This window comes from Mobula birostris, chromosome 7 (assembly GCF_030028105.1).
Source record: "Mobula birostris isolate sMobBir1 chromosome 7, sMobBir1.hap1, whole genome shotgun sequence".
Lineage (NCBI taxonomy): Eukaryota > Metazoa > Chordata > Chondrichthyes > Myliobatiformes > Myliobatidae > Mobula > Mobula birostris.
Genome location: NC_092376.1, coordinates 172,968,202 through 172,985,980, shown reverse-complemented (window position 1 = coordinate 172,985,980; position 17,779 = coordinate 172,968,202). Strand labels below are relative to the sequence as shown.

The following is a 17,779-nucleotide window of genomic DNA, read 5'->3' as shown; positions in this document are numbered from 1 at the left end:
GTCGCTGGTACCAATATGTACCGCGACCTCTGGCTGCTCACCCTGTGGTGGGTAGGCTGGTGCTGGTGATGCATTGGGCAGTTTTGACTACCCATTGCAGAGACTTCCTGTACCAAGCAGTGATGCAGCTGGTTCGGATGCAGACTTTTTCCCCAAGAAAGGGGAACGGAAAACCAGAGGGGATAGGTTTTAGGTGAGAGGGGAGGGATGTGAAAGGGATTTCTTCTTCACGCAGAGGATGGTCCATCTGCAGAATGAGCTGCCAAAGGAAGTGGCTAAAGGAGGTACAATAACAACATTTAAAACATCTTTGGAGAGGTATCCTCAAAAGGTGATGACTCAAAAAGGTGACATCCATCAGCAAGGATCCCCATGGCCCAGGACATGCCGTCTTCTCATTGTTACCATCAGGGAGGAGGTACAGGAGCCAGAAGACACAACACTCAACGTTTCAGGAACAGCTTCTTCCTGCCACCATCAGATTTCTGAATGGACAATGAACTCATGAACTTATTTCTCTATTCCTCTTTAACACTATTCATTCATAACTTAAAAAAAATATATATTAATAATTTTTCTGTATTGCACTATACTACTGCTGCAAACAAAATATTTCACAGCATGTCAGTGATGACGAACCTGATTCTGAATCTGAAAAAACTCTAGGAAATCAGGATCACTTTTTCACTGAAATTGGTACATTAGGTTGGTTTCTTATGGGCGTGACCATATGACTGGGGGAGGAAATAGGGAGACGGGGTGCGGGGGGGGAGGGAGAAATTTCTGTGCATCGGCCTGATCTGGGATCGAACTCGTGGTTTCAGGAACCACAGGCGGCCCCCGCTTGCCGATTCCCCAGCGCACCACAGAGGGCGCTCTATCCGCAAATCCGCTGGGCTGGGTAGAGTGACATCGCGACTATCCAATGAGATATTCGAACCAAACGCGTTTGCTCCGTTACGGTCCAATGGGAGCGTACTGAAGGCGGGCGAGTAGGTCCGGGGCCTGGACGGATTTGTGGTTTCCGCACAGCGGAGGGGCAACGGGAACGTGGGGTATGTGGGTCCGGTAAACCGGAGGGGCAACAGGAACGAGGGAGGGGGAGCCGTTGGTCTCCAATACCGGACCGTCGGGCGGGGGAGGTGAGGAGAGGGGAGAGGGGAGGGAGTCGGGAAGGGGGGGGAGGGATGAGGGGAAGGGGAGAGGGAGAGGAAGGGAGGGATTAGTTTAAAATAATGAAGGGATCTCATTTAAACCTTTTGAAGATTGAAAGATCTCAATAGAGTGGATGTGGAAAGGATGTTCCCTATAATGGGAGAGTCTAGATCCAGAAGGCGGAGCCTCAGAATAGAGGGACGTCCATTTAGAACAGAGATGAGGAGGAATTTCTTTACCAGAGGGTGGGGAATCTGTGGAATTCATTGCCCCAGTCATCTGGTATATTTAAAGCAGAGGTTGACAGATGATTGATTAGTCAGGGTGTCAAAGGAGAAGGCAGGAGATGGCAACACACATCAAAGTTGCTGGTGAACGCAGCAGGCCAGGCAGCATCTCTAGGAAGAGGTGCAGTCGACGTTTCAGGCCGAGACCCTTCGTCAGGACTAACTGAAGGAAGAGTGAGTAAGGGATTTGAAAGTGGGAGGGGGAGATCCAAAATGATAGGAGAAGACAGGAGGGGAAGGGATAGAGCCAAGAGCTGGACAGGTGATAGGCAAAAGGGGATACGAGAGGATCATGGGACAGGAGGTCCGGGAAGAAAGACAGGGACCCAGAGGATGGGCAAGGGGTATATTCAGAGGGACAGAGGGAGAAAAAGGAGAGTGAGAGAAAGAATGTGTGTATAAAAATGAGTAACAGATGGGGTACGAGGGGGAATTGGGGCATTAGCGGAAGTTAGAGAAGTCGATGTTCATGCCATCAGGTTGGAGGCTACCCAGACGGAATATAAGGTGTTGTTCCTCCAACCTGAGTGTGGCTTCATCTTTACAGTAGAGGAGGCCGTGGATAGACATGTCAGAATGGGAATGGGATGTGGAATTAAAATGTGTGGCCACTGGGAGATCCTGCTTTCTCTGGCAGACAGAGCATAGGTGTTCAGCAAAGCGGTCTCCCAGTCTACGTCGAGTCTCGCCAATATATAAAAGGCCACATCGGGAGCACCGGATGCAGTATATCACCCCAGTCGACTCACAGGTGAAGTGTTGCCTCACCTGGAAGGACTGTTTGGGGCCCTGAATGGTGGTAAGGGAGGAGGTGTAAGGGCATGTGTAGCACTTGTTCTGCTTACACGGATAAGTGCCAGGAGGGAGATCAGTGGGGAGGGATGGGGGGGACGAATGGACAAGGGAGTTGCGTAGGGAGCGATCCCTGTGGAATGCAGAGAGAGGCGGGGAGGGAAAGATGTGCTTAGTGGTGGGATCCCGTTTGAGGTGGCGGAAGTTACGGAGAATAATATGTTGGACCCGGAGGCTGGTGGGGTGGTAGGTGAGGACCAGGGGAACCCTATTCCTAGTGGGGTGGTGGGAGGATGGAGTGAGAACAGATGTACGTGAAATGGGGGAGATGTGTTTAAGAGCAGAGTTGATAGTGGAGGAAGGGAAGCCCCTTTCTTTAAAAAAGGAAGACATCTCCCTCGTCCTAGAATGAAAAGCCTCATCCTGAGAGCAGATGCGGCGGAGACGGAGGAATTGTGAGAAGGGGATGGCGTTTTTGCAAGAGACAGGGTGAGAAGAGGAATAGTCCAGATAGCTGTGAGAGTCAGTAGGCTTATAGTAGACATCAGTAGATAAACTGTCTCCAGAGACAGAGACAGAAAGATCTAGAAAGGGGAGGGAGGTGTCGGAAATGGACCAGGTAAACTTGAGGGCAGGGTGAAAGTTGGAGGCAAAGTTAATAAAGTCAACGAGTTCTGCATGCTTGCAGGAAGCAGCGCCAATGCAATCGTCGATGTAGCGAAGGAAAAGTGGGGGACAGATACCAGAATAGGCACGGAACATAGATTGTTCCACAAACCCAACAAAAAGGCAGGCATAGCTAGGACCCATACGGGTGCCCATGGCTACACCTTTAGTTTGGAGGAAGTGGGAGGAGCCAAAGGAGAAATTATTAAGAGTAAGGACTAATTCCGCTAGACGGAGCAGAGTGGTGGTAGAGGGGAACTGATTAGGTCTGGAATCCAAAAAGAAGCATAGAACTTTGAGACTTTCCTGATGGGGGATGGAAGTATATAGGGACTGGACATCCATGGTGAAAATAAAGCGGTGGGGGCCAGGGAACTTAAAATCATCGAAAAGTTTAAGAGCGTGAGAAGTGTCACGAACATAGGTCGGAAGGGATTGAACAAGGGGTGATAAAACCGTGTCGAGGTATGCAGAAACGAGTTCGGTGGGGCAGGAGCAAGCTGGGACAATAGGTCTGCCAGGACAGGCAGGTTTGTGGATCTTGGGTAGGAGGTAGAAACGGGAAGCGCAGGGTGTGGGAACTATAAGGTTGGTAGCAGTGGATGGGAAGCAGGAGATGGATTGAGAGGGAGAATAAATCAGCTGTGATGGAATTCTAGATTTAATGTGCAATGAACCGGATTTGATCAGGGACCTCGAGGTAAAGGAGCCATTAGGAGGTAGTGACCATAATATGATAAATTTTAATCTACAAATTGAGAGAGAGTAGGGAAAATCAGAAATGTCAGTATTACAGTTGAACAAAGGGAACTATGGGGTTATGAGGGAGGAGCTGGCCAAAGTTCAATGGAACAATATCCTAGCAGGGATGACAGTGGAGCAATGGCAGATATTTCTTGGAATAATGCAGAAGGTGTAGGATCAGTTCATTCCAAAGAGGAAGAAAGATCCTAAGGGGAGTAAGGGGAGGCCGTGGCTGACAAGGGAAGTAATGGACAGTATAAAGATAAAAGAGAAGTATAACATAACAAAGACGAGTGGGAAGCCGGAGGATTGGGAAACTTTTAAAGAGCAACAGAAGATAACTAAAAAGGCAATACACGGAGAAAAAATGAGGTACGAAGGTAAACTAGCCAAGAATATAAAGGAGGATAGTAAAAGCTTCTTTAGGTATGTGAAAAGGAAAAAAATAGTAGACCAAAATTGGGCCCTTGAAGACAGAAATGGGTGAATTTATTATGGGGAACAAAGAAATGGCAGACGAGTTGAACAGGTACTTTGGATCTGTCTTCACTAGGGAAGACACAAACAATCTCCCAGATATAATAGTGACCAAAGGACCCAGGGTAATGGATGAGCTGAAGGAAATTTATATTAGGCAGGAAATGGTGTTGGATACTGTTGGGTCTGAAGGCTGATAAGTCCCCGAGACCTGATGGTCTGCATCCCAGGGTACTTAAGGAGGTGGCTTTAGAAATCGTGGATGTATTGGTAATCATTTTCCAATATTCTATAGATTCAGGATCAGTTCCTGTGGATTGGAGGGTGGCTAATGTTGTCCCACTTTTCAAGAAAGCAGGGAGAGAGAAAACAGGGAATTATAGACCGGTTAGACTGATGTCGGTGGTGGGAAAGATGCTGGAGTCAATTATAAAAGATGAAATTACAACACATTTGGATAGCAGTAACAGGATAGGTCCGAGTCAGCATGGATTTACGAAGGGGAAATCGTGCTTGACTAATCTTCTGGAATATTTTGAGGATGTAACTATGAAAATGAACAAGGGAGAGCCAGTGGATGTAGTGTACCTGGACTTTCAGAAAGCCTTTGATAAAGTCCCACATAGGAGATTAGTGGGCAAAGTTAGGGCACATGGTATTGGGAGCAGAGTACTGACATGGACTGAAAGTTGGCTGGCTGACAGGAAACAAAGAGTAGCGATTAATGGGTCCCTTTTGGAATGGCAGGCGGTGACCAGTGGGGTACCACAAGGTTCAGTGCTGGGATCGCAGCTGTTTACAATATACGTTAATGATTTAGGTGAAGGGATTAAAAGTAACATTAGCAAATTTGCCGATGACACAATGCTGGGTGGCAGTGTGAAATGTGAGGAGGATATTATGAGAATGCAGGGTGACTTGGACAGACTGGGTGAGGGGGCGGATGCATGGCAGATGCAGTTTAATGTGGATAAATGTGAGATTATCCACTTTGGTGGTAAGAACAGGAAGGCAGGTTATTATCTAAATGGAGTCAAGTTAGGAAAAGGGGAAGTACAACGAGATCTGGGTGTCTTTGTTCATCAGTCACTGAAAGTAAGCATGCAGGTACAGCAGGCAGTGAAGAAAGCTAATGGCATGTTGGCCTTCATAACAAGGGGAATTGAGTATAAGAGCAAAGAGGTGCTTCTGCAGCTGTATAGGGCCCTGGTGAGACCACACCTGGAGTACTGTGTGCAGTTTTAGTCTCCAAATTTGAGGAAGGACACTCTTGATATTGAGAGAGTGCAACGTAGGTTCACAAGGTTAATTCCCGGGATGGCAGGACTGTCATATGTTGAAAGATTGGAGCGATTGGGCTTGTATACTCTGGAATTTAGAAGGCTGAGAAGGGATCTTATTGAAACATATAAGATTATTAAGGGATTGGACACGCTGGCGGCAGGAAACATGTTCCCGATGTTGGGTGAGTCCAGAACCGGAGGCCACAGTTTAAGAATAAGGGGTAGGCCATTTAGAAAGGAGTTGAGGAAAAACTTTTTAACCCAGAGTGTGGTGGATATGTGGAATGCTCTGCCCCGGAAGGCTGTGGAGGCCAAGTCTCTGGATGCTTTCAAGAAAGAGATGGATAGAGCTCTTAAAGATAGCAGAATCAAAGGTTATGGGGATAAGGCAGGAACGGGGTACTGATTGTGGATGATCAGCCATGATCACAGTGAATGGCGGTGCTGGCTCGAAGGGCCGAATGGCCTACTCCTGCACCTATTGTCTTTTGAATGGCAGATTTGATGGGTTGAGTGGTGTTTTATGGCCTTTCCATCTGTGATTGGGATCTGAACTGATTGCTGGATACTTGCTCAGGTTGTTTGGTGGTCAGTAGGCTTGTCCCTTTACCTTAGCTCATCTGTGACCATTTATGGCTGAGTGTAAATGCTCCTTGAGGCCATGTAACTAGTTGTCAAAATTTGCATATTGCTTTGTCAATAAAACGCATGTTGGTGTGGCAGATTTGAAGACGGAGACACGTAGAATGGAGCACAGCACAGACCCTTCAGTCCACAGTGTTGTGCTGACTTTTTAACCAACATTATGATCAATCTAACCCTTCCCTCCCACATAATCCTTCATTTTTCTGTCATCCACGTGCCAATCTACGAGTCTCTTAGTTGTCCCTCATATATCTATCTCTACCACCACCCCGGGCAGCACATTCCATGCACTGACCAGTCTCTGTGTTTAAAAAAAACACCCCTGACATGCTCTCTACTTTCCACCTTAAAACTGTGCCCTCCTGTATCAGCTATTTCTGCCCTATTAATGCCTCCTACACACCTCTATCATGTTACTTCTCATTCTCTTTCACTCAAAAGAGGAAAGCCCGAGTTCACTCAACCTATCCTCATAATCCATACTCTCTAATCCGGGAAGCATCCTGGTAAATATCCTCTGCACCCTCTCTAAAGCCTCCACATCCTTTCTGTAATGAGATGACCAGAACTGAACATAATATTCCGAGTGGGGTCAGACCAGGGTTTTATAGAGCCGCAACATTATCTCGCTGCTCAGGTTGAGTCTGTGGTAAAGAAGGCAGATGCAATATTGGCAGTTACTTCAAGGGGAATAGAATATGAAAACAAGGAGATAATGCTCAGCCTTTATAAGACGATGGGCAGGCCGCACTTGGGAGTATTGTCAACAATTTTGGGCCCCTTATCACAGAAAGGATGTGTTGTCATTGGAGAGAGTCCAGAGGAGGTTCACAAGGATGATTCCAGGACTGAAGGGGTTAACATATGAGGAGTGTTTGGCAGCTTTGGGCCTGTTCCCACTGGAAATTAGAATAATATGTGGGGATCTCACTGAAACCTACTGAATATTGAAATGACTAGATGGGTGGATGTGGAGAGAATGTTTCCTATGGTGGGGGTATCCAGAAATAGAAGTCACAGCCTCAAAATTAAGAGGCAGGAATCTTTTAGAGCAGAGGTAAGGAGGAATATTTTTAGCCAGAGAGTAGTGAATCTGTGAAATGCTCTGCCATAGGCTGTGGTGAAGACCAAGTCCATGGGGATATTTAAGGCAGAAGTTGAGCGTTTCCTGATCAGTCAGGGCATCAAAGGATACGGCGAGAGGGCAGGTGTATGGGGTTGAGTGGGATCTGGGATCAGACTTGATGGGCTGAATGGCCTAATTCTGCTACCTTGTCTTATGGTCTGTCAAATTGTGTGACAAATTTGAGGGATCTGTGGATCCTGCCATTAACCCTGTACTCTGCCTTCCAGTTTGACCTTGCAAAGTTCACATTCCATATTCACAAAACATATCCCAAGGTGTTTTGGAAGGGTGTTCTCATAAAAGAAGTGATGCTAGACCACATAAGGAGGTTTTAGAGCAGTTGATGAAAGTTTAGTGAATGATTTTTTAAACTGGTGTCTGAATCTCTGAAAATAGAAAGTGGGAAGGGAGACTCAGCAGCTGAAAGTGTGGACAACTGTTTGTGGAGCGTGTGGATGTGAAAGGGCTTGATGGGGTAGTTGAGGTAAGGATGGGTCCGATCTTCGACCATAGGGTTAGAATTTGGTTCCAGGCTGACAGCTTCGGGATCTGACAGGGAAGCAAATGTCAAAGACAGAATAGCCCAGCAAGCTGGGCAGCGTCTATGGAGAGAGACACAGTGTCAGGGCAGGCACGGTATTGTAGCAGTTACTGTAACCCTTCACAGCGCCAGAGACCCAGGTTCAATTCCCACTGCTGTCGGTGAGGAATTTGTACGTTCTCCCCGTGACCACGTGGGTTTCCTCCCACATTCCAATGACGTACGGGTTGGGATTAGTAAACTGTGTGCATGCCATGTTGGCGCTGGAAACATGGTGACACTTGTGGGTGTTCCTCAGCGCTAAGACCATAAGACATAGAAGCAGAGTTAGGCCATTCTGCCCATCAAGTCTGCTTCAACATTCCATCATGACTGATTTATTATCTCTCTCAACTCCATTCTCCTGCCTTCTCACTCTGAACCTCTGCTTTAAATATACCAGATGACTGGGGCAATGAATTGCACAGATTCACCACCCTCTGGCTAAGGAAATTCCTCCTCATCTCTGTTCTAAATGGACATCCCTCTATTCTAGGGATGCTGCCTGGTTTAGAGAGTATGCATTATGATCAGAGATTAAGGGAGCTAGGGCTTTACTCTTTGGAGAGAAGGAGGATGAGAGGAGACATGATAGAGGTGTACAAGATAATAAGAGGAATAGATAGAGTGGATAGCCAGCGCCTCTTCCCCAGGGCACCACTGCTCAATACAAGAGGACATGGCTTTAAGGTAAGGGGTGGGAAGTTCAAGGGGGATATTAGAGGAAGGTTTTTTACTCAGAGAGTGGTTGGTGCGTGGAATGCACTGCCTGAGTCTGTGGTGGAGGCAGATACACTAGTGAAGTTTGAGACTACTAGTCAGGTATATGGAGGAATTTAAGGTGGGGGGTTATATGGGAGGCAGGGTTTGAGGGTCGGCACAACATTGTGGGCCGAAGGGCCTGTAACGTGCTGTACTATTCTATGTTCTATGTTCTAAGGCTGTGCCTTCTGGACCTAGACTTCTCCACTACAGGAAACATGCTGTCCGCATCCACTTATTGGGATCTTTCAGTGTTCAAAAGGTTTCATTGAGATCCCCTTATTTTTTTAAGCTCCGGCAAGTATAGGCCCAGATCCATCAAATGCTCCTCATACGTTAGCCCTTTCGTTTCTGGACTTATTCTCAATGCCGATGCCGCTTTTAGATGTTGAACTGTTCTGGTTGTTGACGCAAATGATGCATTTCACTGTATGACCTCTCTCGAGCTGAATGGCCCTCTCACAGTAAATACCACTTTCTGCTGACTAAAGAATAAACCAGTTTCTGTAGATGCTGCCTGATCCGCTGAGTTCCTCCGGCATTCTGTGTGCACTGTTGTGGATTTGCAGCATCTCTTGTGGTTGGAATAAACCGGTGTTGCTTCCCTTTGCAGTTGCTGTCGGATCGAGCGGCATGGCTGAACCCCAGCAGGTGAGCTCCCTGCCTCTTCCGCCGGCTCAGTACTACAAGGAATACACTGATGACAACGTACGCAAGGGCTTCGCCCCCAAGCCTCCGCCTCCCATCCGCGACAGCTATACCATGTTCGGCAACCAGTTCCAGTGTGACGAGCTGATCATCCGGCCCTTGGAGGGCCAGGGTATTGAGCGGCTGCACCCGCCGCAGTTCGACCACAAGAAGGAGCTGAAGAAGCTGAACATGTCCATCCTGGTGAACTTCCTGGACCTCCTCGACATCCTCATCCAAAGCCCCGGCAGCATCAAGCGCGAGGAGAAGCTGGAGGACCTCAAGCTTCTCTTTGTGCACATGCACCACCTCATCAACGAGTATCGGCCCCACCAGGCCCGCGAGACGCTGCGCGTGATGATGGAGGTGCAGAAGAGGCAGCGCCTGGAGACGGCCGAGCGCTTCCAGAAGCACCTGGACCGCGCCCTGGAAGTGATCCAGAGCAGTCTGGCCTCCCTTCCCGATGACCTGTCCGAGGCCGGGCACCTGCTGTCCCAGGTCAAAGCTGAGCCCGAGGACATGGAGGACGGCAGTGGGTGTGCGCAGCCAGATGCTGCGGCTGACCCTTCGGCGAAGGAGGAGGAGGTCAGCGACCAGGACTTGGCCATGTGCGCTATCATTGATGACATGACGTAGTGGCAGGGCTACCAGGGGTGTGGGACGCCGTTTCCATGGGGGGGGGAGCTGCTTCAAAAATGACCGATGTGCGTAGGATTTCTCTGTAGTTGTCTGTGGTGGTTGGGAATCAGTTAAACCCTGCTCTGAGCTGTGGTGGGGTTTAGAGACTGGGGACTGGGAGTGGTCCCTGCGGGGGGCGGGGGGCAGTGGTGGGGTGTAGAGACTGTGGGGTGTCCCTGCGGAGGGGGCAGTGGTGGGGTTAGAGACTGGGGGTGGTCTCTACAGACGGAAAGCAGTGGTGGGGTTAGAGTTTCGGGGTGGTCCCTGCAGAGGTGGGGGCAGTGGTGGGGTTTGGAGACTATGGGGTGTCCCTGCCAAGGGGGTGAGTTTAGAAGCTATGGGGCAGAGGAGTGTTGGGACTGGAGATCAAGGCGATGGACTTTAACTGCTGAGCTCTCTTGAAGCAAACATTTTTATTTAGGCCCACAACCTGCTGTGGGATATCCCGACCGACAGCTTTAGTCAGACTGGGATTCTGAGATCTTATTTTCACTGTGCACTCCATCCCCAAACCTACCCCTTGCTGTTCTGTTTACGCACTCTTATTCCCTCAGCCCCAGACTTTGTCGTGATATAGACTGGAGTCATCACTGGCCTGAATACTCTGTCAGTGAACCTTTGTTTGCTGGGCCACCTGTCACACACCCCAACCCCTCTCCCACTCCCTGTGGCTTCTCTCCCTTCCCATCACCCACCCCAACCTCCCTCTCACTCCCCATGGCTTCCTTCCCTTCCCATCACCCACCCCAACCCCTCTCCCACTCCCCATGGCTTCCCTCCCTTCCCATCACCCACCCCAACCTCCCTCTCACTCCCCATGGCTTCCCTCCCTTCCCATCACCCACCCCAACCTCCCTCTCACTCCCCATGGCTTCCCTCCCTTCCCATCACCCACCCCAACCTCCCTCTCCCACTCCCTGTGGCTTCCCTTCCTTCCCATCACCCACCCCAACCCCTCTCCCACTCCCCATGGCTTCCCTCCCTTCCCATCACCCACCCCAACCTCCCTCTCACTCCCCATGGCTTCCCTCCCTTCCCATCACCCACCCCAACCTCCCTCTCACTCCCCATGGCTTCCCTCCCTTCCCATCACCCACCCCAACCTCCCTCTCACTTCCCATGGCTTCCCTCACTTCCCATCACCCACCCCAACCTCCCTCTCACTCCCCAGCCCCCAACTCACACACAACTGTACACATGTATATCACCAAACAAAACAATGTTCCTCCAGACCAGGGTGCACAACACAGTACATATAACCCACACACAACCGTACATATGTATATCACCAAACGAAACAATGTTCCTCTGGACCAGGGTGCACAACACAGTACATATAACTCACATATACAACACATAAGGTAATATTACCACAAATAAAGTAACAAATAATAAGGTGCGTTTACGACACAAGTTAAAAAGTAAACAGTATAACACTACTGGCACTTCGTTTGTGATGAGAGCTGGGTGGTGACAGGGAGTCTTCCGATGTGGAGGAGGAATCTGTATATAGTCCTTGTCCTGATGCTCCGGTACCTCCTGCCTCCTGCCTGGTGGGGGGGTCAGAGAGATCATTGCACGGATCAATATGAGACCATCTGTTCTCCGGCATGTTTTCTGTTAACCGACTGAGTAATGGCTGATTTGCAGGCTTTCTGGCTGCCCAGCCGTGGACATTGGGTGGAGAGCTGGATGCGGTAACTGAGGCGTGTCTGAGTGACTTGTGACATTGGTCTGTGGTGCCTGATGCTCTCTGCAGTCTGACTGTGACCAGACGGGGATGCACCGGTACTTTTCATTTCTGAAGTAACTGCCTCATGGACTGAATGTTAATGTTATTGTGTACAATTAAAAGTTTTTCTTCATTGGCATTCTGTTTCATATGTGGTTGAGGCCCTCTGATGGTTGGCGTCAACTGTGGATGTTGCATCCTGGCTGTTCACATTGAAGTTGATACGCAAGCCAGGTCAGTACATTGTGGCAGCGGTCCCCAACCACCGGGCCGCGGACCGGTACCGGGCCGCAAAGGATGTGCTACCGGGCCACGAGGAAACGATATGAGTCAGCTGCACCTTTCCTCATTCCCTATCACGCACTGTTGAACTTGAACATAGGGTTGCCAACTGTCCCGTATTTGCTGGGACATCCCGTATATTGGGCTAAATTGGTTTGTCCCGTATTTCCCCCGCTAAGGTAGAGCGTTCCTATGAAATCGCTCGTGTGCCAAAATGGCGTGAGGCGAAGAAGCAATTACCACTAATTTATATGGGAAATTTTTTTGAACGTTCCCAGACCCAAAAAATAACCTAACAAATCATACCAAATAACACATAAAACCGAAAATAAATAACACTAACATATAGTAAAAGCAGGAATGATATGATAAATACACAGCCTATATAAAGTAGAAGTAATGTATGTACAGTGTAGTTGGGAAGATAAAGGCAAAACTGAGAAAATCGGCACGTACATGTATGCGCACATTAGATGCACAGGTCACGCATGTGCACACAGGTGCCCGTGCAAGGCTTCATGGTCATGGTAGTCTTTCCTGGGGTAAAGTGTCCCGGGATTTGACTGCTACTTTTGTCCCTTATTTGGGAGTGAGAAAGTTGGCAACCCTAACTGTAAAAGACATGTTGAGGTGAGTTTAACCCTACTTGAACACGCCCCCAGTCGGCCGGTCCGCAAGAATATTGTCAATATTAAACCGGTCCGCGGTGCAGAAAAGGTTGGGGACCCCTGCGTTATGGAGAGCGAGCTGTTGCCCGTCCCCCTCTCCACGCAGCTGATGAATCCAAAGGAGTGACGGAGACTGATACTGTTTAAAGTCCATTTATTATCACAGCATGTACAGTGTACAACCTTGAGATTTGTCTGCACACAGGCAGCCTCAAAACAAAGAACCCACTTACAGAAAAGCCACACACAACAAGACCATTAAACGTGCAAAAAAGAGTAGACTCTGTAAACAACAAAAAGTGAACAAATAACAGAATCTCAAACATCAAACAGCAAAATGAGTCAAAATGACCCAAAATGAGTCCCCGGCTGTGAGCCGCCCAGATGAGTGAAGCCGATCCAGGAGCAAAAGGCCACCGAGTCGGTCAGTTCCTTGCTGTGTCTGTTGATGGTTACAGATCCGGTTCCATAGTAAAGCACCTCGATCAAATTGCACAAGTAGGAAAGCAAGTTTGGCGCTGAGGACATTAAATGTCAAACTGTAGCCAAAAGTGAGTCCACAGTTGCGAGCCACCGAGGCGATCAAACTTTCAGCCTAGTTTGCAGGAGCGAGAGAGAGAGAGAGAGCGGTCAAAAGCATGCAGGCAGCACTGAACACCCATTTTCCACTCTCGTCCTCATTGATTTTAATGATACGTGGAGTGAGGGGTTGACCATGGGTTCATGATCGGCCATCAGGAATTGACGCAGCGTATACCCCCAGTAATAGCCGTAGGTGCACTCTACGCCGAAGCCCCCAGGAGATCACAAAGTGCCAGGTAGCTCAGTCGAGCCAGTGAAAAGGGAAATTACAGGCTGCAATCGATTGCAGCTTTGAAGTATATTTAGCAGAAGAGTATTCAGTAGTTTTGTAAACTGTCTGCAAGATGTCACTGTTGGTCACTGGTGCCATCTCCCTGGAAGTCCAGATCAAGTTTGGCACTTGCAGCATCTCGGAAGTTGTCAGTGTTAAACTCAATGTAGGGCTGCCTTTGAGACTCCAGCGCGAGGTTTTTCACTTGGGGTTCATTCCCAAAGCTGCCTCCATGAGTTAGTACAGCCACAAGGCAGTGGAAGTTTGAGATCAGTCTTCCTTCTGGATGACATGCCAACTGCGGCTCACGAGCTCCATCTTCCTAGATTGACAGTTCCCTCTGCCCTTGCTGTTAGAAGGAATGGTTACCCTGGGCTTGGTAGCTAAGCCACACGTGAAGGCCAGGAGCTGGATTTGTACCCAGAAACATACCATGAAATGTGTCATAAACGCAAGAGATTCTGCAGATGCTAGAAATCCAGAGCCGCACACAAAATACTGCAGGAACTCTGCAGGTCAGACAGCATCTATGGAGAGGGGTCTTAGCTGGAAATGTTTACTGTTTACTCCCCACATGGATGCTGTCTGACTTGCTGAGTTCCTCCAGCATTTTGTATTGAAATGAGCTGTTTGCATGAACAATCAATGCAACCCAAAGGTGTGCTGGGGACAGCCAGCAAGTGTTGCCACAAATTCCAGCACCAACATAGCATGTCTACACTGTTCAGCAGAACAACACAACAAACCTGCGGGATAACTTCATTCACTTCAGCAATGAACTCTTCCCACAACCCATGGACTCACTTTCAAGGACTCTTCCCTTGTTCTCAAAATATATTGTTTATTTATTTATTATTATTGTGCTTTTTCTCTTTTGTATTTGCAGCTTGCTGGTTTTTACACATTGGTTGTTTGTCCATCCTGCTGTGTGCGGTCTTTCATCGAATCTATTGTATTTCTTGTATTTAGATAGATAGACACTTCATTCATCCCAAAGGAAATTACAGTGTCACAGTAGCATTACAAGGGCATAGATATAAATATTAGAAGAGAAGTAGAAAGAATAAAATATAAGTTACCACAAACAGTCTAACGGGGGGAGTCATCACTTCACTGGTTACAGATTGACTCATTATAAAACTTAACGGCCGAGGTAAGAATGACGTCATATAGCGCTCTTTGGAGCAGCACAGTTGTCTTACTCTATGACTAAGTGTTCCTCTTTCAGCAGGTGACATGCCGAGGGTATGAAACATTCTCCGGAATTGCCAGGATTTTCCATAGGAGAATTTGTTCTACCACAGCCTCCAATGTGCCCAGTTTGACTCCTATAACAGAGCCAGCCTTTCTAATCAATTTATTGAGCCTGTTGGCATCTGTGTTGATGCCATTGCCCCAGCACACCACCACATAGAAGATTGTACTGGTGACAACAGATTAGTAGAACATGTGAAGGAGAGCCTGCATACTCAAAAGGACCTCAGTCTCCTCAGGAGGTAATGCCAACTCTGGCCCTTCTTGTACACTGCCTCTTGGTTGGTGCCTCACTCAAATCTGTCATGCAGGTGCACCCCAGGTACTTGTAGGTCCTCACCACATCCATGTCCTCGCCATCAATAGTAAAGGACCAGTGCAGGCTTGGTCTTCCTAAAGTCCATCACCATCTCCTTTGTCTTACTGATGTTGAGCTGCAGATGATTCAGCTTGAACCATTTGACAAAGTCCTCCACCAGGGCCCTGTATTCATCCTCCTGTCCTCCCTTTATACATCCAACTATTGCTGAGTCATCAGAGAATTTCTGCAGATGACATGACTCGGTGTTGTATCTAAAGTCCAAGGTATACAGGGCAAACAGGAAGGGAGCCAATACAGTCCCCTGTGGGGCCCCAGTGTTGCTTATAGCCATGTCTGATACACAGCTCTGAATCCGCACATACTGTGGTCTGCCAGTCAGGTAGTCTATTATCCAGGATACAGTGGAAGTGCCAATCTGCATTGAATGGAGCTTTTCCCCAGCAGTGAGGGCTGTATGATATGGAAGGCACTTGAGAAATCAAAAACGTGATGCTCACAGTGCTGCCCTGCTTATCCAAATGGGAGTAGGCTCTATTCAGCACCATTGACTCCAATGTGCCTCTGGTAGGCAAACTGCCAGGGACTGAGGGCTGATCTGACCAGGGTCGGAGGTGAGCCAGGACCAGCCTCTCTCAGATCTTCGTGATGTGTGAGCTCAGGTCCACTGGATGGTTGTCGTTCAAGACTTTTGGTTGGCCCTTCGTGAGTACTGGGATCACACATGATGTTTTTTGTGGGTACTGGGATCACACATGATGTTTTTCGTGAGTACTGGGATCACTCATGATGTTTTTTGTGGGTACTGGGATCACTCATGATGTCTTTTGTGGGTACTGGGATCACACGATGTTTTTCGTGAGTACTGGGATCACTCATGATGTTTTTTGTGGGTACTGGGATCACACATGATATTTTTTGTGGGTACTGGGATCAATCATGATGTCTTTTGTGGGTACTGGGATCACACATGATGTTTTTTGTGGGTACTAGGATCACTCATGATGTTTTTTGTGGGTACTGGGATCACTCATGTTTTTTGTGGGTACTGGGATCACTCATGATGTTTTTTGTGGGTACTGGGATCACTCATGATGTTTTTTGTGGGTACTGGGATCACTCATGATGTTTTTTGTGGGTACTGAGATCACACATGATGTTTTTCATGAGTACTGGGATCACACATGATGTTTTTTGTGGATACTGGGATCACTCATGATGTTTTTTGTGGGTACTGGGATCACACATGATGTTTTTTGTGGGTACTGGGATCACACATGATGTTTTTTGTGGGTACTGGGATCACTCATGATATTTTTTGTGGGTACTGGGATCACTCATGATGTTTTCCACAGTCAAGACCCTTTCCAGATTGAAAGTGCACTGAAGAACTCCACACAGCTGCTCAGCACACTCCTTCAGGACCCTGGGGTTCACACCGTCCGGTCCCAGTGCGTTGCCGTGTCAGAGTTTCCCCAGAGCCCTTCTCACCTGCTCAGTAGTGAAGGTGAGTCCGTGACGACTGGGGAGTTTGTGGAAGGTGGGGACTGGGGAAGGTGAGGATTGGGATGATAGCAATTGGTATGTGGAGGTGTGGGTGGTAGATGCAGGGCAAGGAAGGGATGTAGACAGTGGTAGCCTGTGTTGTTCATCCACGTATTGATCTGGACAGAAGGGGAGGAGGTGTTGGTGCTGAGAGAGCATTCGGTGCTTCTCCTCCTGGACTGGTGTGCTGAGGGGGCTGTGAACAAGAGGGCAGTTGTCAAACCCATTGAAGAATTCGTTTAACTTCTTAGCCCATTCAAAGCTGAATTTCAAGGCTCTGCAGCTAGGCTGATTGAAGCCAGTGATGTTCTTCATGCCCCTCCATACCTCCCGTGTGCTCCTCTGCCCAGGCTTGTTCTGTAAATGCCCACAAGAAAATGAATCTCAGGGTTAAATATGGTTACATATATGTACAGTACTTTGATAATAAATATACTAACTTCTCTTCCTGGCAGCTGATTCGAAATACACACCACACGCTGAGTGAAGAAGCTTCCCCTGATGTCCCTTTTAAATATTTTGCCTCTCATCTGAATCCTCTTGTTTTTAGCAATGCCTTCCTCGGGAAAAGACTATTTGCTTTCACCCTGGCTACAGAACCATAGAAAACCTACAGCACAATACAGGCCCTTTGGCCTACAGAGTTGTGCCGAACATGTCCCTACCTTAGAAATTACTAGGCTTACCTATAGCCCTCTATTTTACTAAGCTCCATGTACCTATCCAATAGACTCTTAAAAGACCCTTTCGTATCCACCTCCACTACCGTTGCCGGCAGCCCATTCCACACACTCACCACTCTCTGCATAAAAAACTTACCCTTGACATCTCTTCTGTACCTGCTCCCAAGCACCTTAAACCTGTGCCCTCTCGTGGCAGCCATTTCAGCTCTGGGAAAAAGCCTCTGACTATCCACACGATCAATGCCTCTCATCATCTTATACACCTCTATCAGGTCACCTCTCATCCTCCATCACTCCAAGGAGAAAAGGCGGAGTTCACTCAACCTATTCTCATCATGCATGCTCCCCAATCCAGGCAACATCCTTGTAAGTTTCCTCTGCACCCTTTCTATGGCTTTCACATCCTTCCTGTAGTGAGGCGTTCAGAACTGAGCACAGTACTCCAAGTGTGGTCTGACCAGGGTCCTATATAGCTGCAACATTACCTCTCGGCTCCTAAATTCAATTTCACGATGAAGGCCAGTACACCATACGCCTTCTTAACCACAGAGTCAACCCGCA

General features: G+C 48.2%; 1 protein-coding gene across 1 annotated transcript; it reads left to right on the top strand.

Moving 5' to 3' along the window:
* Nucleotides 1-969: 969 nt before the first annotated feature.
* On the top strand, nucleotides 970-10,009 carry med7 (mediator complex subunit 7). The gene is made up of 2 exons (XM_072264544.1): nucleotides 970-1,055; nucleotides 9,131-10,009. The coding sequence occupies exon 2, from the start codon at nucleotides 9,151-9,153 to the stop codon at nucleotides 9,838-9,840; it is 690 nt and encodes a 229-aa protein (XP_072120645.1). The 5' UTR covers nucleotides 970-1,055; nucleotides 9,131-9,150; the 3' UTR covers nucleotides 9,841-10,009.
* The last annotated feature ends 7,770 nt before the right edge of the window (nucleotides 10,010-17,779 follow it).